Source organism: Grampus griseus (genome assembly GCF_964374135.1).
Source record: "Grampus griseus genome assembly, chromosome: 20".
Taxonomy (NCBI): domain Eukaryota; kingdom Metazoa; phylum Chordata; class Mammalia; order Artiodactyla; family Delphinidae; genus Grampus; species Grampus griseus.
In genome coordinates, this window is record NC_139014.1 from 8,129,637 (window position 1) to 8,146,165 (window position 16,529).

Below are 16,529 nucleotides of genomic sequence, written 5' to 3' on the forward strand. Positions count from 1 at the left end.
TGGCCAGCTATGTGGGCATAACCTGTGGCATTAAAAAACAAATGTGACATTGTAAAGCAATTATACTCAAATAAAGATGTTAAAAAACAAAACGAAACAAAACAACTCCCTCCCCCAAAAAAACCCCCAAATGTGCCGGGAATTCCCTGGCGGTCCAGTGGTTAGGACTCGGTGCTTTCACTGCCGAGGGCCCGGGTTCAATCCCTGGTCGGGGAACTAAGATTCTATAAGCCGTACAACATGGCCAAAAATAAATGCCCAGGGCCCATCTTAGGTACCGAATCAGAATAAGGACTGCATTCTGCAGGTGATTCTGCTGTGAGTCAGGGCTGAGAACCACTGGCCTATAAGCCAGGGTCTTAGTTTGGGTTCCCCAGAAATAGATTCTGAGACAAGCGTTCAAGTGCCAGTAGTTTATTTGGGAGGTGGCCTCAGGAACATGGATGGAGGAGTGGGGGATGAGGCAGGGAAGGAAGGAAGCCAACATGGGGTACATGACCGAGCCGGTTACCGCTGTGGGCAGAGGGAGCTCAGGGAACTCTGGGAACCGAGCAGCCCACCTGAGGGAGAGGGAGCCCTTGAGGGCTGCTTCCAGGGCATTAATTCCCTGATACTTCTATCTTGCCCCTGCATGTTCGAGCATATTCTCACAGCCAGGAAAAAAGCCTCAGGCAGCGTTACATGTATCCTCCGTGGTCTGTCTTCTGGCATGTAGAGCTGGATGCCCGGTGGGTAGGACGAGGCGCCGGCAGCAGCTGCTACAGGTAGACAATAACAAGAAAAGTATAACCACCTGCTGCGAGGGCTCCGAGGTGCTCGGCAATTCACGACTGGCAATTCACAAGTTTTCCCCTAATGTCTGCAGCACAGCGGAGAGCAAGCAGGGTCACGTACACTGAATTTCGCCACAGACAAGAGGCCGACAAAGGGGAAATGGGCTCCGAAAGGAAGAGGCAGCAGGGTGGTCTGGTTCAGCGTCTTTCGCTGTCTGCCCCAAGCCTCCCTGCCTGGCTCGAGCCTGCAATGGGGTACCCTCTCCCACCTTCTGAAATCTGGCTTCCGGCCGAGAGGAGAACACCTCCCCAGATGAGCCACACCTTGGGGGGGACCCCCATCTTCTCCCCTCCCTTTTGGCCTAAATGCCAACCAGGAGCAAATGTGACCCCCTGAACTTACGGGAGAGGTGCACACAATGGGAAGGGGCATTTCATGCCCGAGTGTAGATGTGGCTTTTGCCCTGACATCCAAGGCTTCAGTTATTGCCTGAGTGTGTAGCAGATGTAGGTGCCCAGGGACAAGTGGGACCCCAGGAGAGACCACCCCCCCACCCTCAGAGATCTCCTTGGCCAGCCTGCCGTGATGCCCAAATTTCCCGTCACCATTTGTCACTCTTCGGCACGAAGGCCTGGTCAGCGTGTCCTTGTTCAGTGTAAACTGGCTACCTAGCAGGAGTTAACATATTAATCTGCCAACACCCATTCATCATTGGTTTTCATATCAGCGGAGAGCAAGGCGATGAGGTAATGGAACGTGGGACAGGTGAATTTTGATGAGGAATGAGCAGGAGAAACTGAACAAGAGTCACAGCTGGTGAGAAATGGCTCAGAAGGGGCTGGGAGTTGGGCTAGGCGAGCAGCAAAGGGGCTGGGGGCTGGGGGCCTAGTTGGACCAGGCAGGGACTGGATGGACCAGAATAAAGGTTTTGTCTTGTAGAAAGACCCTCAGGGTCATCCATGTCATTTTACACGTGGCCTGAGGCCTTGGGCTCTTCCGTCTGTGCCTGGCCAAGCTGGTCTGGCAAGTGCCCTTCCTGACTGAGCAGCATCTTCAGCTCCAGGCCTGGCTCTGGGAGCTGCCGTGCCTCGGGTGCTCACAGGGGCTGCTGACCCCTCTCTGCGGTGGCAAACACCTCTCCAGAGTCAAGAAGTGGAGGGAGGGTGGGGTGGGGGTGAAGGGGGGCTGTGCACGCTTTACAGAGTTGGAAGGTGCATTAGTGAACCTCGGGTCACTCTCATTTCATAGCAGAGAGACCGAGGCCCGGGAGTCCCCCTGACTCTAGGCATCACCCACTGGTCAATGGAGGGTCTGAAACTAGAACCCAGACCCACAGGGCGCGCCATTGCTTCTGGGATCAGTGGGAGAGCCTCAGTGTCACAGGCCGAGTTTGAAATCAGAAAGCAAAGGGGAGCTGCTGCAGTTTCTGTTCAGAGAGGGCCAGAGGATGGGCGAAGTTTGCAAAGCGAAATCACTGTGGGTGTGAAGGGGCCATTGCAGAAGCCCACTGTGGCGGCAGAGGCAGCGGCGGCGACCGGAGGGAGGGCCCTGGCACCGCGCGGAAGCGGGGATCGCCTCCCAGCGCCGACCTCCTCTGTGCTCTGCAGGAGCCGAAGCAGGCCTCGGCCCTCAGAGCTGGTGGCACCCGGGATGCTTCCGAAATCCAGCCCGCCGCCCGCCCCCCGCCCCCCGCGCCCCGCCCCGGGCCGGGAGAACGCACTGCTGGGCCGCAGCCATGAGGTGGCGCCAGCGCGCCGAGGAAGCGCGGCGGCCGCTCCTGGGCCGCCCCAGCCGCTGCTCGGCCGCCTCCTCCAAGGAAACAATGCGGCGCCTCCGGGCGTAACGCAGCGCGGGGCCGGACGCCGGACACCCGAGCGCGGGCAGACGAACGAGCGGGAGGCAGGGCGGGCGCGGGGCGCCCTTGCCCGGAGCCATGGGCGCAGCGCGGCGCAGGGCCCGGGAGCGGCGCGGCCCGGAGGCGCGAGGGGCCGGGGCGCGGGCCCGGGGCCGCCTGTAGCCGGCACCGAGGGCGCGGGCCCGGGGATGAGGGCGACCGCGGCGGGGAGCCCGTCTGCGCGCCGCGGCGCCGTCCCGCCCAGAGAGCGAGCCCGAGCAGGCAGACGCGTGGCCGGCGGTCTGGGGGCGCGCCGCCTCCCGGCCCCCAGAATGTGAAGCGGGGAGGGCAGAGACGCAGAGACGGCCCGGCCGGGCGCCCTCGCCGCCCTCCGGCAGCCGCGCCGCGCTCCCCTTCCCCTGCCCGCCGAGGCCGCGCCGACCCCGCGGGCCACGGCCCGGGCAGCGAAGCCGCTGAGCCCCCGCGTCGCTCGGACCCGGCTTCGGCCCGCAGCGGGTTCGTGGCCCGGACGTGGTTAGGAGCAGGGCCCGGGACGCACCGTGGTGCGTCCGGCCTCGCCCGCGGCTCCTCGCCCAGACAAGTTTGAACAATGATCACAGTCAACCCTGATGGGAAGATAATGGTCAGAAGATGCCTGGTCACCCTGAGACCCTTTCGGTAAAGTTGTTTCCCGGTTGGCGTGGGGAGGTCTTTTTCTCCAAGGGGGCGTGGGTTGGGGTGGGCGAGGTCAGCCCCTGCCAGAGTGTCTGTCCCAAGGCTGCCTGTCCCGTTAGCAGAGGGGGCGGTTTGTGCTTCGGCCCTCGGTGGTGGCTAGTGGGGCTGGGAAAGGGATGGAGCTGGGGTTCCGGTTCGGGTAGGGAGGGTGTGTAACTCTGGGACGGGTACCGAGTTTGGTCTAGGTTGGAGAGGATTCGGGGTGTGAAGGTGGGAATGGGGGCAGAAGTCACCGATGTTGTGGTCCTGGACCCTGGAAGTCGCCCAAGCCAGGGTGCCCCTTCCCTGCCCCTCCGGTCCTTCCCCACCTCGCGGACGGCCCAACCCCCGCGGCAAAGTTAGCGCTCTGGGCGGGGCGGTACCCCCACCTGGCGGGCCAGTGGAGCCCTAAGTCGGCCCGCTCACCCCCTCTGCCTGTCCCACCCCCTCTGACCCCGCCTTCTGCGCGCACTCCTCTCCGCGGGGTGCGGGCCTCTGTCCAACGGGAGGGTCCCCGAGATTGCGGCAAGGACCCCCTCTGATGGGAATTCGATCCCCGATCGCGGGCCTTGGAGAGGCTGGGGCAGGGGCGGCGCTGTGGGGCGGAAGGGCGACGAGAGCGTGGAGGCGGGATGGAAGCGGAGACCGACCCCCCCCCCCCCCAACCTCGGCGGTCAAGTCCAGGCAGGGCTACGGCCGTCTGGGTCTGCCTGGGTTCTGCTAGTCCCACCCCAGGGGCCCCCAGAGCCCCGCGGTTCCGGGGCAACTCCCGCTCCTCCCAAGCGCCATCGGAGCCGGGCCTGCAGCCGGGGCTGGGGAGGGGCGCTAAGCGATGGGTGCCCAGCGGAGTCAGGATGCCACCTCGCCCAGGGGCTGAGCCGCGGAGGGCGCCGAGGGGGCGGCGGGGCCCGGGGCGGGGGGCGGGGGTGGGCCGCACTCGGGATGCGGCCACAGGTGGGGTCCGGGCGCGGGAGGGAGCCCGCGAAGGCAGGAGCTGTATGGGCTCTGCCCGAAGTTTGGGGGGCGGGAGGGGCCAGATCTGAGGCCCTCCCCACCAGACCTGAGGCGGAGACCCGGCCCCTCCCATGCCCCCCGCTGGTTTTCCTTCTAATGGAAAGACCGTGGCTCACGTGGCTCCCGCCCCGCCATTGCCTCCAGCTATTGGATCCTCCGGCGTAGGGTGCAGAGTTGAGGAGACAACCTTTAGGACGGCAGGGGTCAAGCTGGACCACCAATGTCCAGAGGATTCGGGACGACCGTAGAGCTGGGGGTCCCCAGAATAGAGCCTTGGGCAGGTGATTGGGGGTGTCAGGAGCCCCCACGCCCTAAAGTTCCCATGGGAAGCAGGTGGGAAGCTAGCATCTCTGGAAAAGGCCTTGTTCCTCCGGGGAAATCCTCAAATCCCTAGCCAACCCAGACCCTCCTCAGCCCTGTCTCTCCCACCCAGTGTTGGCCCCTCCCTCCAGGCCGTGGGAAGCCCAGCCTCTGACCCCAGCTTGGCTGGACATTTCCCGGCACAATAGGAGGTAGCGGCTGGCGCCAGCACCACGGACAGCGCCAGCTCCCTAGCGCTCCTTCCCTTGGGTCCTGCCCCTGTGGCTCTTTCAGGCTCTTTTCTGAAAGCAGGATGCAGAGGTGGGGTTGCATAGGTTCCCCTCCCCACCCCCAGGTTATGTAACTTCCTCTCAGGGTATCCCTAGGCTTCCCACAGAGACCCACAGCCACCAGTGAAGTCTTCAAGTCCCCTTCAGATGCGGGGTGTGTGTGTGGGGGTTTACGACCTCCAACGTATCAGCCCTACTTGTTAATCCTCAAGGGCAGCTGGGAGCCCTATTCCCAATGGTTTTCACAGAGCCTCCGGCAGGGTCCTTATTCTATAATTGCTTCTGGAATGTTGCTTGAATGGATACATGGGTGGACAAAACCATTTTAACTTGAATCTACTGTAAATAGTCCCAGTATTGGGTCTGGCAGAGAGAGATGCAGATGAGGTGTTTTGGGGCTTCAGGTTCTGGGCTAAAGGCCTAGATACCTTTCTCACAGCAGGTTTTTGGACGCTGGCAGCTCAGGTCCCCAGCTCTAAATACAAGTACCCCATAGCTGGGGAAGGGGAGAGGGAGTGGGGGGCGAGAAACTTGGAGAGACCCATCCTCGTCCTCAGGCTGGGGGGACAAACCGCTGATTTCCCCCAGGATCTTCCTGGATGTGTGACCACCCTCCCCCTACACGGCCCTTCTGGCTGCTACCCTGAGACCAGCCTGACTTCATCTTGGAGATCCCAGGGCTAGAGTCCCACCCCCAGGCTTGGTAGAATTCAGTGAGGGGTCCCTGGGAGGTGAGGGAGCAGTGTTCCTTGTGCCATCTGCTGGGGGAAGCTCCCAGTGCCATATCTGCTTTTGGGTTCTGCCCCCCCCCCCCCTCCGCCGCCGCTCTGACTTAATCTCTAACAGCTTCCTTTAAGTATGGGTTGGGAATTTTGTTGTGCTTTTATTTTCTGCTACAATTATGTGTTTTCTTTAATGAATCAAATTTTAATTAAATACTGCTCTGCCAGTTTCAAATAATGAAGATTAAAATGCATAAACAAGTCTTGCATAGAGATACAAACAAATGTAGGGTTTGAGGATGGAGGTGGAGGTGGGAAGGCTGGAGGTCTCCGGCATGATTTGGGGGGCCCCCCCATGGTGAGCCTGGCTCCACCAGAGTTGGGGTTCCTCACCCTGACCTGGGGGGACTCCCCTTTCAGCTCTGCCAGTTGATCAAGTCCTCGGGTAGATTCAAAATCCCAGAACAGCCTCCACCTCTGCTTCCCTAAGGCTGTGCTGGCCCAGAATCTAGTATGGAAGCAGCAGGAGCCTGGGGCCAGACTTGAGGGTGGGTTCCCTGCTGTCCCCCTGGGGATACCTTAGTTCTTGGCACTTGGGATGTAATCAAAAACTATGTGTTGAAGTATAGACAGTCGTGTTTTGGCCAACTCCCCTGACCTCTGTGACGGCACACACTTGTATGACACCCCGTGCACAGGTGTTGGCTTACTCTGAGCCGTGGTGTAATCTACCGTGTGCCTGCCTGGTGAAAATGTGGATAGGGGGAGTCTGGACACAGAAGGCAGCCACAGGACCCTGCCCTTCTAGATCTTACCATCTGGTAGTGATGGGAGCCCTTCCCCACCCCCTGCCCTGAACATGACAAGGATGTGTTCAAGCTGGTTGCTGCAGCAGGCCTGTGTACACAAGTGCTGATCAGGACCCAGGTGATTGATGGGCTCCAGGTGGGTTTTGTCTGGACCAATTACCCTCTGGCTGGCATCAGGTCCTGCTGTTTCCATCTATACCAGTTGTTCTCACACTTGAGCGCGTATCAGGGTTACCTGGAGAGCTTGTTAGAATGCATTGCTTATCCCACCCCCAGAGTGTGTGATTCCGTAAGCCTGGGACTAGGGCCCAAGAATGAGCATTTCTGATATGTCCAAGGTGATGCTGATGCAGCTGGTCTGGGGACCACACGTTGAGGACCTCTGCTGTCAATGAGCCAGCTTCCGTCTGGAGACTAGAACCTGCCCAACCTTATACCTTAAGGATGCCTCACTGTCCTGCATGGTTTTGCATGTGGCCACTTCCTTGTAGTCCAGCTCTCTTTATCCTGTGTGATGGGAGACCTACTGGTCTGGGAGCTCAACCCCCTGGTCTTTTATTCCTCCATCCATCCATCACTCATTCATTCGTAGGGAGCCCTTACAGGATAGGGGTGCATGTGCTGACCTAACCCTGACCTGCCCTATTGTCTCCGCAGGCTTTTTGTCCTGGGCATTGGCTTCTTCTCACTCTGCTTCCTGATGACGTCTCTGGGAGGCCAGTTCTCAGCCCGGCGCCCGGGGGACTCCCCCTTCACTGTCCGCACAGAAGGTATGTTGGTGGGGAAAGGGGTGCAGGGGTTGGGGGGTCAGAGGAGAGGGAAGCCTTTGAGCCTAACGCTGCAAGAGGCTTTCTGGGGCTCTGTCTTGGGCGTCTGGCCACCTCGTTGGTGGCTGTGTGAATGGTGGGGGCCTTGCACCCTGCTTTGGCTCTTGTCCTGGCTGTGGTAATCAGGCTTCCTCTGGTCTAGCCTCTCAGGCCAGGAGGGGCCTTTGAGCCAGGGTCTCCCAAGCATCAGAAGAGGCTGCCTGTGTTGCTTCTCTAGTGGGGTGGTTTGAGGTTTCTGGATATGACTCCTGTCTCTCTGAGATACACATATTCTGTACCTTCGGCCCAGGCACAGGGGAGAGGGCAGGACTGCCGTGGGCTCACGTGTCTTATCTCCAAGCTCTCTGGTCCTTCATTCTTGCCCACGTGATGCTTACAAGGCAGTGGAATGGAGGTTCAGAGCATGGGCTGTGGGGACCAGATGGACCTTGTTCGTACCCTGGTTCATCATTTACTAGCTGTGTGCCATTGGCCACATCACTTAACTCACCTTCAGAGAAGGAAAGCAGTGACCGTTTTCAGGGGTTGGATTACATGGGCTCACGTGGCATGGGGGTGTGATAGGGTGGTGGCCTGGGAGACCTCCTTCTGAAGGTGAGTCCCGCTCCCCCCTCATCCTGCTCAAGGAAGAATGGAGAACAGTTCAGAGCTGCTCAGTGTGTCATGGGGGCTCTCCCAGTAACCGTGGGAAGGAGACACATAGTGGGGAAACTGGGGCAAAGGGGGTTTCTGGAACTGTTCAGGGGGCTGCTTTGTGGGCTCTCCCCTGCCCCTCTGGGAAAGTCCCCCCAGGCCTCATCCGGCTCCCCTCTTCCCAGCAACGGATAAACCCTCCAGTAGGATGGGTTGTGATCTAGGGTCGGTGCCCCGAGGGGCACTTACTCTGCCATCTGGTGTCTCCTTAGATTCATGCCTTTGGTTTAACACGCACTTCTTTAAATTTGCAACAGCTCCCAGCAGGAATTTCACATTTATTAGACATTCTAGCCTGAATGTAAACGAATCTATCCCCTCTCTGACCCACAGAGATCCCTCGGTCTCTCAGAGCCTCCGTTTTCTCCTCTGGTAAACGGGGCTAACATTACCCTCTTCCCCGGGATTGTCATGAGGGGGTGTGAAGATAACATATGTGAAGGGTCTCGAGCAGCTTCTGGCAAACACTGTGAGCTCTGTAAACATTTACTGGATGTGGTGAGTCTGAGACGGGGGGGGCATTGCCGGAAAGAATGTTTAGGGAAAAGAGGACCAAGGAGATACTGAGGTCTCTACGTGGGAGACTCCTGAGGATGTGGGGGGGGGGGCTGTGGAGGTGCACTTGAGGGGTAGCTTGGGGAGGTGGAGAGTAGGGGAAGGGGTATAGGGAGCGATGCTCAGGCTACCTGGGTGCCGTCCCTAGCAAGGGGGTGTGTCTGTCTGGGTGGGCTGCTGCAGGGGGCTTGGGCAAGCTGACCTTCAGCAAGGTCAGGGCCCCAGCAGGTGGGAGTCAGGGACTGGGGGAGGAGGGATGTATGGCTGGGCTCTGGTTCTTCTGTTCATCTGCCTGGGGTGGGGGATGGGGGTCCCATCCTGGCAGGGGGTGGGCCCAGTGCCCAGAGGACTGGGGGCTTGTGGGCGTCCTGCCGTGCTCTGCACTGTGCAGTTTTGCCTGGCAGAGGGAGAAAGGGTCCAACTCCAATCTAGATGTTGTGTCTAAGGGGTGGGCAGAGCCATAGAGGGCAGAGGACTTGCCCAGGGTCATGCAGTTAGACTAGAGGCGTGTGTGTGTGTGTGTGTGTGTGTGTGTGTGTGTGTGTGTGTGTGTACATGGGCACGCGTACACGTGGTTAAGCTTCCTATCGGAGTACAGTATCCAGAAACGGAACCCATGCATGCACCAGCAACCTGGATCAAGAAACGGAGTGTGATCCAACCCCAGAAACGCCCTCAGGCCTCCTTCCACTCGCTCCTTCCCCAAGGACTCCAGGACCCTGACTTCTCATAGCACAGAGGAGTGTTGCCTGGTTCTCTGCCTTTATGAGAATGGAACCATATGGCAGGTGTTCCATCGCGTGCCCCCCGTCTCTCGATAGCACATTTGTGAGATTCGTCCGTCTCGTGTGCGGTTGCAGACGTTTGTTTTCACTGCTGCACAGCATCCGTTGTGTGGACACATCACAATATATTTATCCACTCTACCCCGAGGCGGACGTTGGGCTGTTTCCAATTTGGAGCGTTTGTGCTGCTGTGAACATTCCAGCACACGTCTGTGGTGGACACATATGGCCATTTCTGTTGGGTGCACCTGGGGGTGGAGTTGCCGGGTCTCCTGTGTGTTGTGACATTAGTTCTCAGACCAAGTGTTTTCAAGTCTTTTCACACCTCCCAGGCCCCTGTGCTGGAAGCTTCGTGCCTGGAATATGGAAGTAAAGGCCGTGAGGAGGAACTAGACAGGGAGGGAACCCTCTGAGAACCCCTGGGAACTGACCCCAATTCGGTTCACATCCCGGGTCCCATTTTCCCCTCAATTTTTTTCATGCCCTTGGATTAAGTGGATTTGCTTGGACAGACCCAAAACAGAGACTTGGAAAAGCCCTAAGTTGACTTTGTGGGCTTAGAATCCTGGTCCTGTAAGAGATGACCCCCCAAATGAGAACCCCACCCCGGACCTGGGGTGGCCCTGCAGACAACCTAGGAGTGCCAGCACTTCTACCCAGGAGCCGCCCAGGGAAGGATGGGGTTGGAAGTGGGGGGCGGTTGGGAAGGGGTCTGGGGAGCGATACTGGAGGTCACAGTGGGGGTTGGATGTTGGATAATGTTTGTTCTGGGGGTCTGTGAAGCCCCAAGGCAGAAGCAGAAGGAAACCCACTAAGGGTTAGAAAAACGATTTAGAAAGAAAAATCCTCCATTGGTCAATAAAACTGTCTGAGCACAAATAGGGAGATAACCTCTCCTCTCCTTGCCTGTCAAGCCTGCAAAGATGTGGACATGGCTGGGGGGGGAGGGGCAGAGTGAAGGGTTTTCTCTAAAAAGCGGAGCGCCTGCCACAGCCTCTTGCGGACTGTGGTCTCCCTGGGGAGGCTCTGGTTTCCCCTGTGGGCCAGTTCCTATTTCGTGATAAAGTTCTCTAGTTTGGGGATAAAAATGTGACAGACATCTCATTCTGTACTCTGCACACTCATCTTAAGATTCAGGGGAGCAGTAGCCTGAGCAGAGAATCATAACTGGAAGGAGGGCTAAGCCTAATTCCCTCGTGCCGCAGTTGGGCCCAGCTTGGGCCTTGGGGGAGGATTTTTGTTTTTTATATGCTCCCTCTGCAGTCCTCCCTCCCCACCCCAGTCCCTCCTCCTTGCCTCCTGCCTCTGCTTTCCTGCTCTTGTCCTAAGAGGAACTTGCTTCGCTCCTAACGAGAGGGGACTTGAACTTATGTCTGACGCCTCCCTCCTGGGGTCGCCGCAGATCCCGCAGAGCCTGTGTGGCGGTTCCTGGCTCTCTGTACTGTCTTGAAGTAGAGGTCAGAGGCCGTCTCCGGGGAGAGGGCTGCAGGCCACAGGCCTTGCTTCAGCTGCTTGTGTCCGCCCTGAGGTTCCCCCGTGGACTGGCCCTGCCAGGCGTCCCGGACCCTGGCCAGCCTTGGAACCTGGGGAATATCAGAGACGTAGTTCCTTGCTCTGGCTCTGGCCCTGGATCTCGGTGCTAATGGGGCTTCTATTCTCAGAGGCTGGCAGTGGAGGGGTGAGCCAGGGCCTGCCCTCGTCTCCCACGCTGCCCAGAGCTCCCGTGGCCTCAGCTGGTTTCCGCGTTGGCCCTGTGCAGAGACAAGTGTGCACACTCCTTCAGCTGTGCAAACACCAACTCACAGCCCCCTCTCAAGTGCCTGGGAGGTCTCTTCTGTCTGGCAAGGTGGGGGCTCCTTCAGTTTCCAGGAACCAGTGGGAACGGGTGGCAGGTGGGGACAAGAAAGGGGACAAGGGCAGAGAAGAGAGAGAAACAGAGAGCATGTCTGGGGAGGGGATGGGGCCTCGGCGGGTGATAAAGCACCCCTGTCGATACATGTGAGGACCATTTGTCTCTCTCAGCATCCCAGCTTTCCTTGTTTATATGGAAATATGGAGGGAACCTGTGTGACTTCTGCGATGTGTCACTGGGGCCTCACATTAAATACGTTTCAGTTTAGCCGCCGCTGAGAGCGGTGAGGTGACTCAGGGCAGGCACGTCGGGAACCCGCTCTGCTGATAGCCCTGGCCGGCGGTGGCATCCAGGGGGCACGTCATGTGGCCGAGCGGCTGGACTGGCTGTGTGTGGCCTGCTTCCCTCCCGGGACCCACCCCCTGCCTCGTCCAGGGCAGAAAACGTGCCTAGTGTCCTGGAGCTCCTCAGGAAGTGACGGGGGTGGGGGGTTGGTGGGGGGCTGTCTCCTGAGGTCTCAGGAGCTCCTGGAGTCCTGTACCATCTGCAGACAATGGGAGTGGCCCCCGAACCCCAGGTCCTGGGAGGGTGTCTTCGTCCAGTCTGATGGAGGTGGCCTTACAGACCCATGTGAGGTCTGTCTCCTTAGCCCCAGCCTATAAGCCCTCTGGTCTTCTGGGGTTCCTCTTTCTGTTGACTTTTTTTTTTCTTTTTGGCCGCACCATGTGGCATGCGGGATCTTAATTCCACGACCAGAGATCAAACCCACGCCCCCTGCAGTGGAAGCTCAGAGTCCTAACCACTGGACCGCCAGGGAATTCCCTCTGTTGACACTCTTAAAGAATTGGCTTCGTCCCTTGTATGAAGGGCACTCCAGAACCCCCAGATATCTCCAAATACTCTAGGGGGCTTATGTTTCCCTGGTCACCTCTTGCTCTGATTCCCTGCTTCTACTGAATTATCCTACTGGATGTCTCCCCTCCTGCCTCTTTTGTGTCCCCTACACTGACCTAGTGGGAAGGACACACCTTCCTCCCTAAACCCTCCACAGGGGTGGGGGGATTTGGGGTGGGGTTCGGACCACTGCTCAGCACAGCAAACAGATGACAATTCTCTTTTATCCCTGCCTTTCGCAGCCCCCCCTCCCACGCTTCCCCACGGGTCATCCCTATGGCAGCGGAGCTTCCCCCATCCTGCTTAGCCCCTCTGGGTCGTTGTCCTGCCCCCTGCCCATGTCCTCAGGCCTTGTCCTCTCTCCTGGTCTCCTAGGCTGGGCTGGGAAACTCCAGTCTTCCTGGCTGAATACGCAGCATCATTTAGGTTTCTCTCTGTCTCATTGCTCCCGGCATCTAGATGAAGCTCTGGCCCACCCAGGGCTTTAGCAAAACAAAACAGAGCTCTCTCGCTAAGGAGATTCTGATGGCTTTTATAGGAACACTTCTTTCCTTTTCTATTACCCTGATCTCTGGGGGCAATTAGGGGAAGAGCAGAAACAAGGGTCCCAGGCTGTAGACCGTGGTGGGGGGTGGGGATGGACGCTGAGGCCCAGAGAAGGACAGTGACATGCCCCTTCCCCCATCTAGTTGGGGCAGAGCAGGTCTGGAGTCGAGGCTTCCTGGGCCACGGTGCTACCCCCAGGCTCTGTCTGGCTCTTGGGGCCGCTGTAGCTCTAGGCCAGATCTTGCAGTTATTGGCTCCATCAGCTATTTTGAAGTTTTTGAAATGAGATGGGGTTGGGAGTGGGGGTGGGGTATGGTTGTCAGTGAGATCTTGGGAGGGGCACAGACAGTGAGCTCAGAGGGGAAAAGGAAGCTTGGGATGAGCCCGGAGAGAGGGCAGCCGTGTGACAGGGCAGGTGCCAGGCCTGAGGCATTGTGGGAACGCAGCGCCACCCCAGGAGCAGTGATGTGCCTCAGCACTGCTGGAGTGCTGTTTCAGGTTCCAGCTGCCGCCCAGGCTCTGTGGTCCAGTTGGGCCTGAGTGCATGGCTGGGGGGCCTCTCAGGCTCTGGCCTGATAATGTTCCCAGCCATGGCCTCGCTCTCCGTTTTTCATCCCACTCCTTTGGGGAAGGGGCCACCCCAGCCTGAGCTATGAGCGATCAGGGCAGCCCGGTGAGGCCGGCCAGGCTGTGCACTGCACAACTCCAGGACATCCATCAGGTGGCCCACAACATGAGCGGCTCCCCTGGGGCTGTGCAAAGTGCTGTCAGGACAAATCATCTGCTGGGCTCGGATTTCTCTAGCTGAAATGAAGGGAACTCCCTTCTTGTTTTACTCTGTGCTCCAAGCACTGGTTGAAAGCAAGGTATTGCGTTTGAATGATGGGCTTTGGGGGTTGTCCTCAAGATGAGAGTGATTTGAAAGAGTCATCTGTTGTCCCCAGCTCTGTGGAGCTGAAAGAGAGAAGGAGCTATTTATATCTTGCTTTTTGATTGACTAACCGATTGAGGCCAAGTGAGTCGGGAGGGGCCGAGTGGTGGGAGAGACCTCAGTTTTGCTTCATTTAACACTATGGTGAAATTTCCTGATCCCAACTGAAAAATCCATCCAGTTTTCTGAGGGGAAAGTGGGAAGACCATTACCTCTTTCAGCTACTCGGGTGGGAGGGGTTGGAGACAGTTTCTTTCCTTCCTTCCTTCTGAAGCCCAGTTTCTCCAGTGCCCAACCCCACCCTGTGTCTGTCCTCCGCTTCCTCTTCTCTCCCCCCCCTTGGCCCCCAGCCCCCCATTCATGCCCATCCTTTTCTTCGGAGCCAGGGATCCAGGCTCTCTGAGGAACCTGCAACTCCTCCCTGCTCTGGATTTGATGCTTGGCTGGGTCCCCCCGTCGAGCTCCCCATGGCCTCCCATCTGACCTCAGGTGGGCTCAGCTGGCAGGGGACCCAGCCAGGAGGTGACTTGGTGTGAGAAAGCGGTGGCAGTCACTGGAACGGGCCTGGTGCCAGGGGATATGGGGACAAGCAAAGCAGAAATGTCACAAGCAGCCCTGGTGACGTGCAGCCTCTCTAGGCCCCCCTCCTTGGCTCAGTCCCAAGCATGGAGCGGAGGAGACCGGCCCCCTCCTGCCCACCTCCCCACGTCTCCCCCCGTCTCTGCCTCTGGTCCTCAGTGGCCAGCCATGGTCTCTCCCGCCCTGCTCCTGGCACCTTGACATTGAGTTGCAGACAGGGCCTGGTGTTACTGCCTTGGGTTTGGGACACTGAGGCTGAGAGCAGTATGACGACTCCCTTGGCCATATGGCCATGCAGGGGGTGCTGGCAGAGGCAGGTGAGAGGCCAGGTGTCCACCGTAGCCCCTGTGAGTCCGCTGGGCCCTGACCCTTTCCTTTCCTGAGAAGCAGATGCTGTTGGTGCCCACATCCTCAGCCCTCACGATTCCTGTCACACGCTGGAGACGGCTCTGCCACCCCACGGCAGGTGGAAAGTACCAGAACATGGCCGTCCTTGGGAGCAGCCCTTAAGCGGTGACTGGCGGGAGGTGGTGTGCACATGCCTGGCCCCCTCGCCCCCCGGGGGAGAACTCTGAGGCCGGTTCTACACCTGCTGGTTTCCCCAGGTTGATGACATGCCCTCTCTGGGCTGACTCCTCGTCCCTGGGTCACCTCCCCACTTCCCTTCACCTCCCAAATAACGACTTGCCCTCAAACCCTTGTCTCAGGGTCTGATTCTGGGGAGCCCCACCCAAGGCAGCCCCTGACACCCCCGCCCCTCCAGCAGCCTGGGGAGTCCCGGGGAGCATCTGCGTCCCCATGGTTTCAGCTCATTAATTAAGAGGGACTCAGAGCTTGGCCCCTGGGGTTTGCAGGCAGCCCGGGTGGGGATTGCAGCGTCTGGAACCGAGCACCTACGGATGGTTTGGAGGCGCTGCTTAAAACCTTCACAAAATTTAATTAAAAAGGAAGGCAAGGCCTGCTCTCCCACACGGGCACGATGCTAATGATCGGGAGTGATTAGTAAGGACATTGTGGAAAGTCTCGGGCCGGTTAATGGAATCTTGGTTGAAGCACCTCGTTTTCATTTAATTTTATTCTTCACAAGGTATCCCGGCCCCTCAACCCTGGAGTTGATCTCTGGGAACCCAAAGACCGGGTTGAGAGTCAGGACAAATTCACAGTGGTTTTTCTAGGGTGGTGTCTGGGGGAGTGGGTGGGGACGGGAGGTGGCTGGGGCCCCGAACCCCTTGAACACGGGCTCACAGCCTGTGCATCCGAGCCACGTGAAGAGCAAGCAGAATGCAGGGTCCTGGGCCCCATGCCCTAGAGATCTGCATTGGCAGATCTAGACAGCGAGGGCCCAGGAATCTGGACTTTAGCAGCCTGGCCGGGAGATTCAGGTGCGGGTGGATGGCTGACCACACTTTTAGAAACCCTGGTTTACAGGTTCTGTCTGGAACCTGCTGTTAGGGCGTTTTGGGGTTCCTGTCCCACTACTGGCCCTTCCCTGTCCCTTCACAGACCTGAGATTATGTCTAAAGCCAGATTTTGCTGGTGGCAAAAACTGAGGCCCAGAGAGGTTAAAAGGTCATCCCAATGTCACACAGCTGATAGGGAGCAGGGTGGGCCCAGGCCTCTCTGGATTCCTGTCCTGCAGGGGTAGGGGGTGGGGCAGGCTCATTCTCCTGGCCCCTCCCCTTCCCGAGAAGATGGGGGTGGGGCTGGGGTCTGAGACACCCCGCCAGACACCAGGTGGTCTCCGGTGGCCTCCGGGCTGCTTGGGCTGTGCCTGACTGCACCCACGCTCTTCCTGCAGTGATGGGTGGGCCGGAGTCCCGCGGTGTCCTCCGCAAGATGAGTGACCTGTTGGAGCTGATGCTGAGGCGCATGGACACGCTGGCCAGACTGGAGAACAGCAGTGAGCTACACCGGGCTGCTGGCGACAGGCGCTTCCCTGTGGACAGGTGAGGGGGCCCCGGGAGGGAGAGAGGCACCCCACTGTGTGCTGGGCTGGGGATTCGGCCTCGAAATGCATTTCATACACACACACACACACACACACACACACACATGCACACACACACAAAATGCATAGTGTGTGGTTTTTATAAACTTCCCTAAGTGGCTTCCTATTGTACATATGTTGCCCCTGCTTTTCTCACTCACGGTGGTGATTTTGAGCTCTGTCCATGTCGATGGGCATGTGTGGATATGTACTTGGTTGTGATGGCCATAGTGATCACCTGTCCTCCTCCTGTGGACATGGGCCGTATTTTATTTATTTATTTATTAATTTTTGGCTGCGTTGGGTCTTCGTTGCTGCGCGCAGGCTTTTTCTCCAGTTGCAGCGAGCAGGGGCTACTCTTTGTCGTGGTGCGCGGGCTTCTCATTGCAGTGGCTTCTCTTGTCGTGGAGCATGGGCTCTAGG

The 16,529-nt window shown here is 58.5% G+C and overlaps 1 protein-coding gene across 2 annotated transcripts in view; it reads left to right on the plus strand.

Annotated features, from left to right (window-relative positions):
• Positions 1–3,218: 3,218 nt before the first annotated feature.
• The window catches only part of MGAT5B (alpha-1,6-mannosylglycoprotein 6-beta-N-acetylglucosaminyltransferase B), a gene marked incomplete at both ends in the record, with an annotated part of 66,306 nt that continues 52,995 nt past the window's right edge, over positions 3,219–16,529 (plus strand). For both annotated transcript variants that reach the window (XM_082678873.1, XM_082678874.1), the window contains 3 exons: positions 3,219–3,286; positions 7,115–7,227; positions 15,918–16,065. In XM_082678873.1, coding sequence (XP_082534999.1) covers positions 3,219–3,286; positions 7,115–7,227; positions 15,918–16,065 — 329 coding nt within the window. The remainder of the gene's footprint in view (positions 3,287–7,114; positions 7,228–15,917; positions 16,066–16,529) is intronic.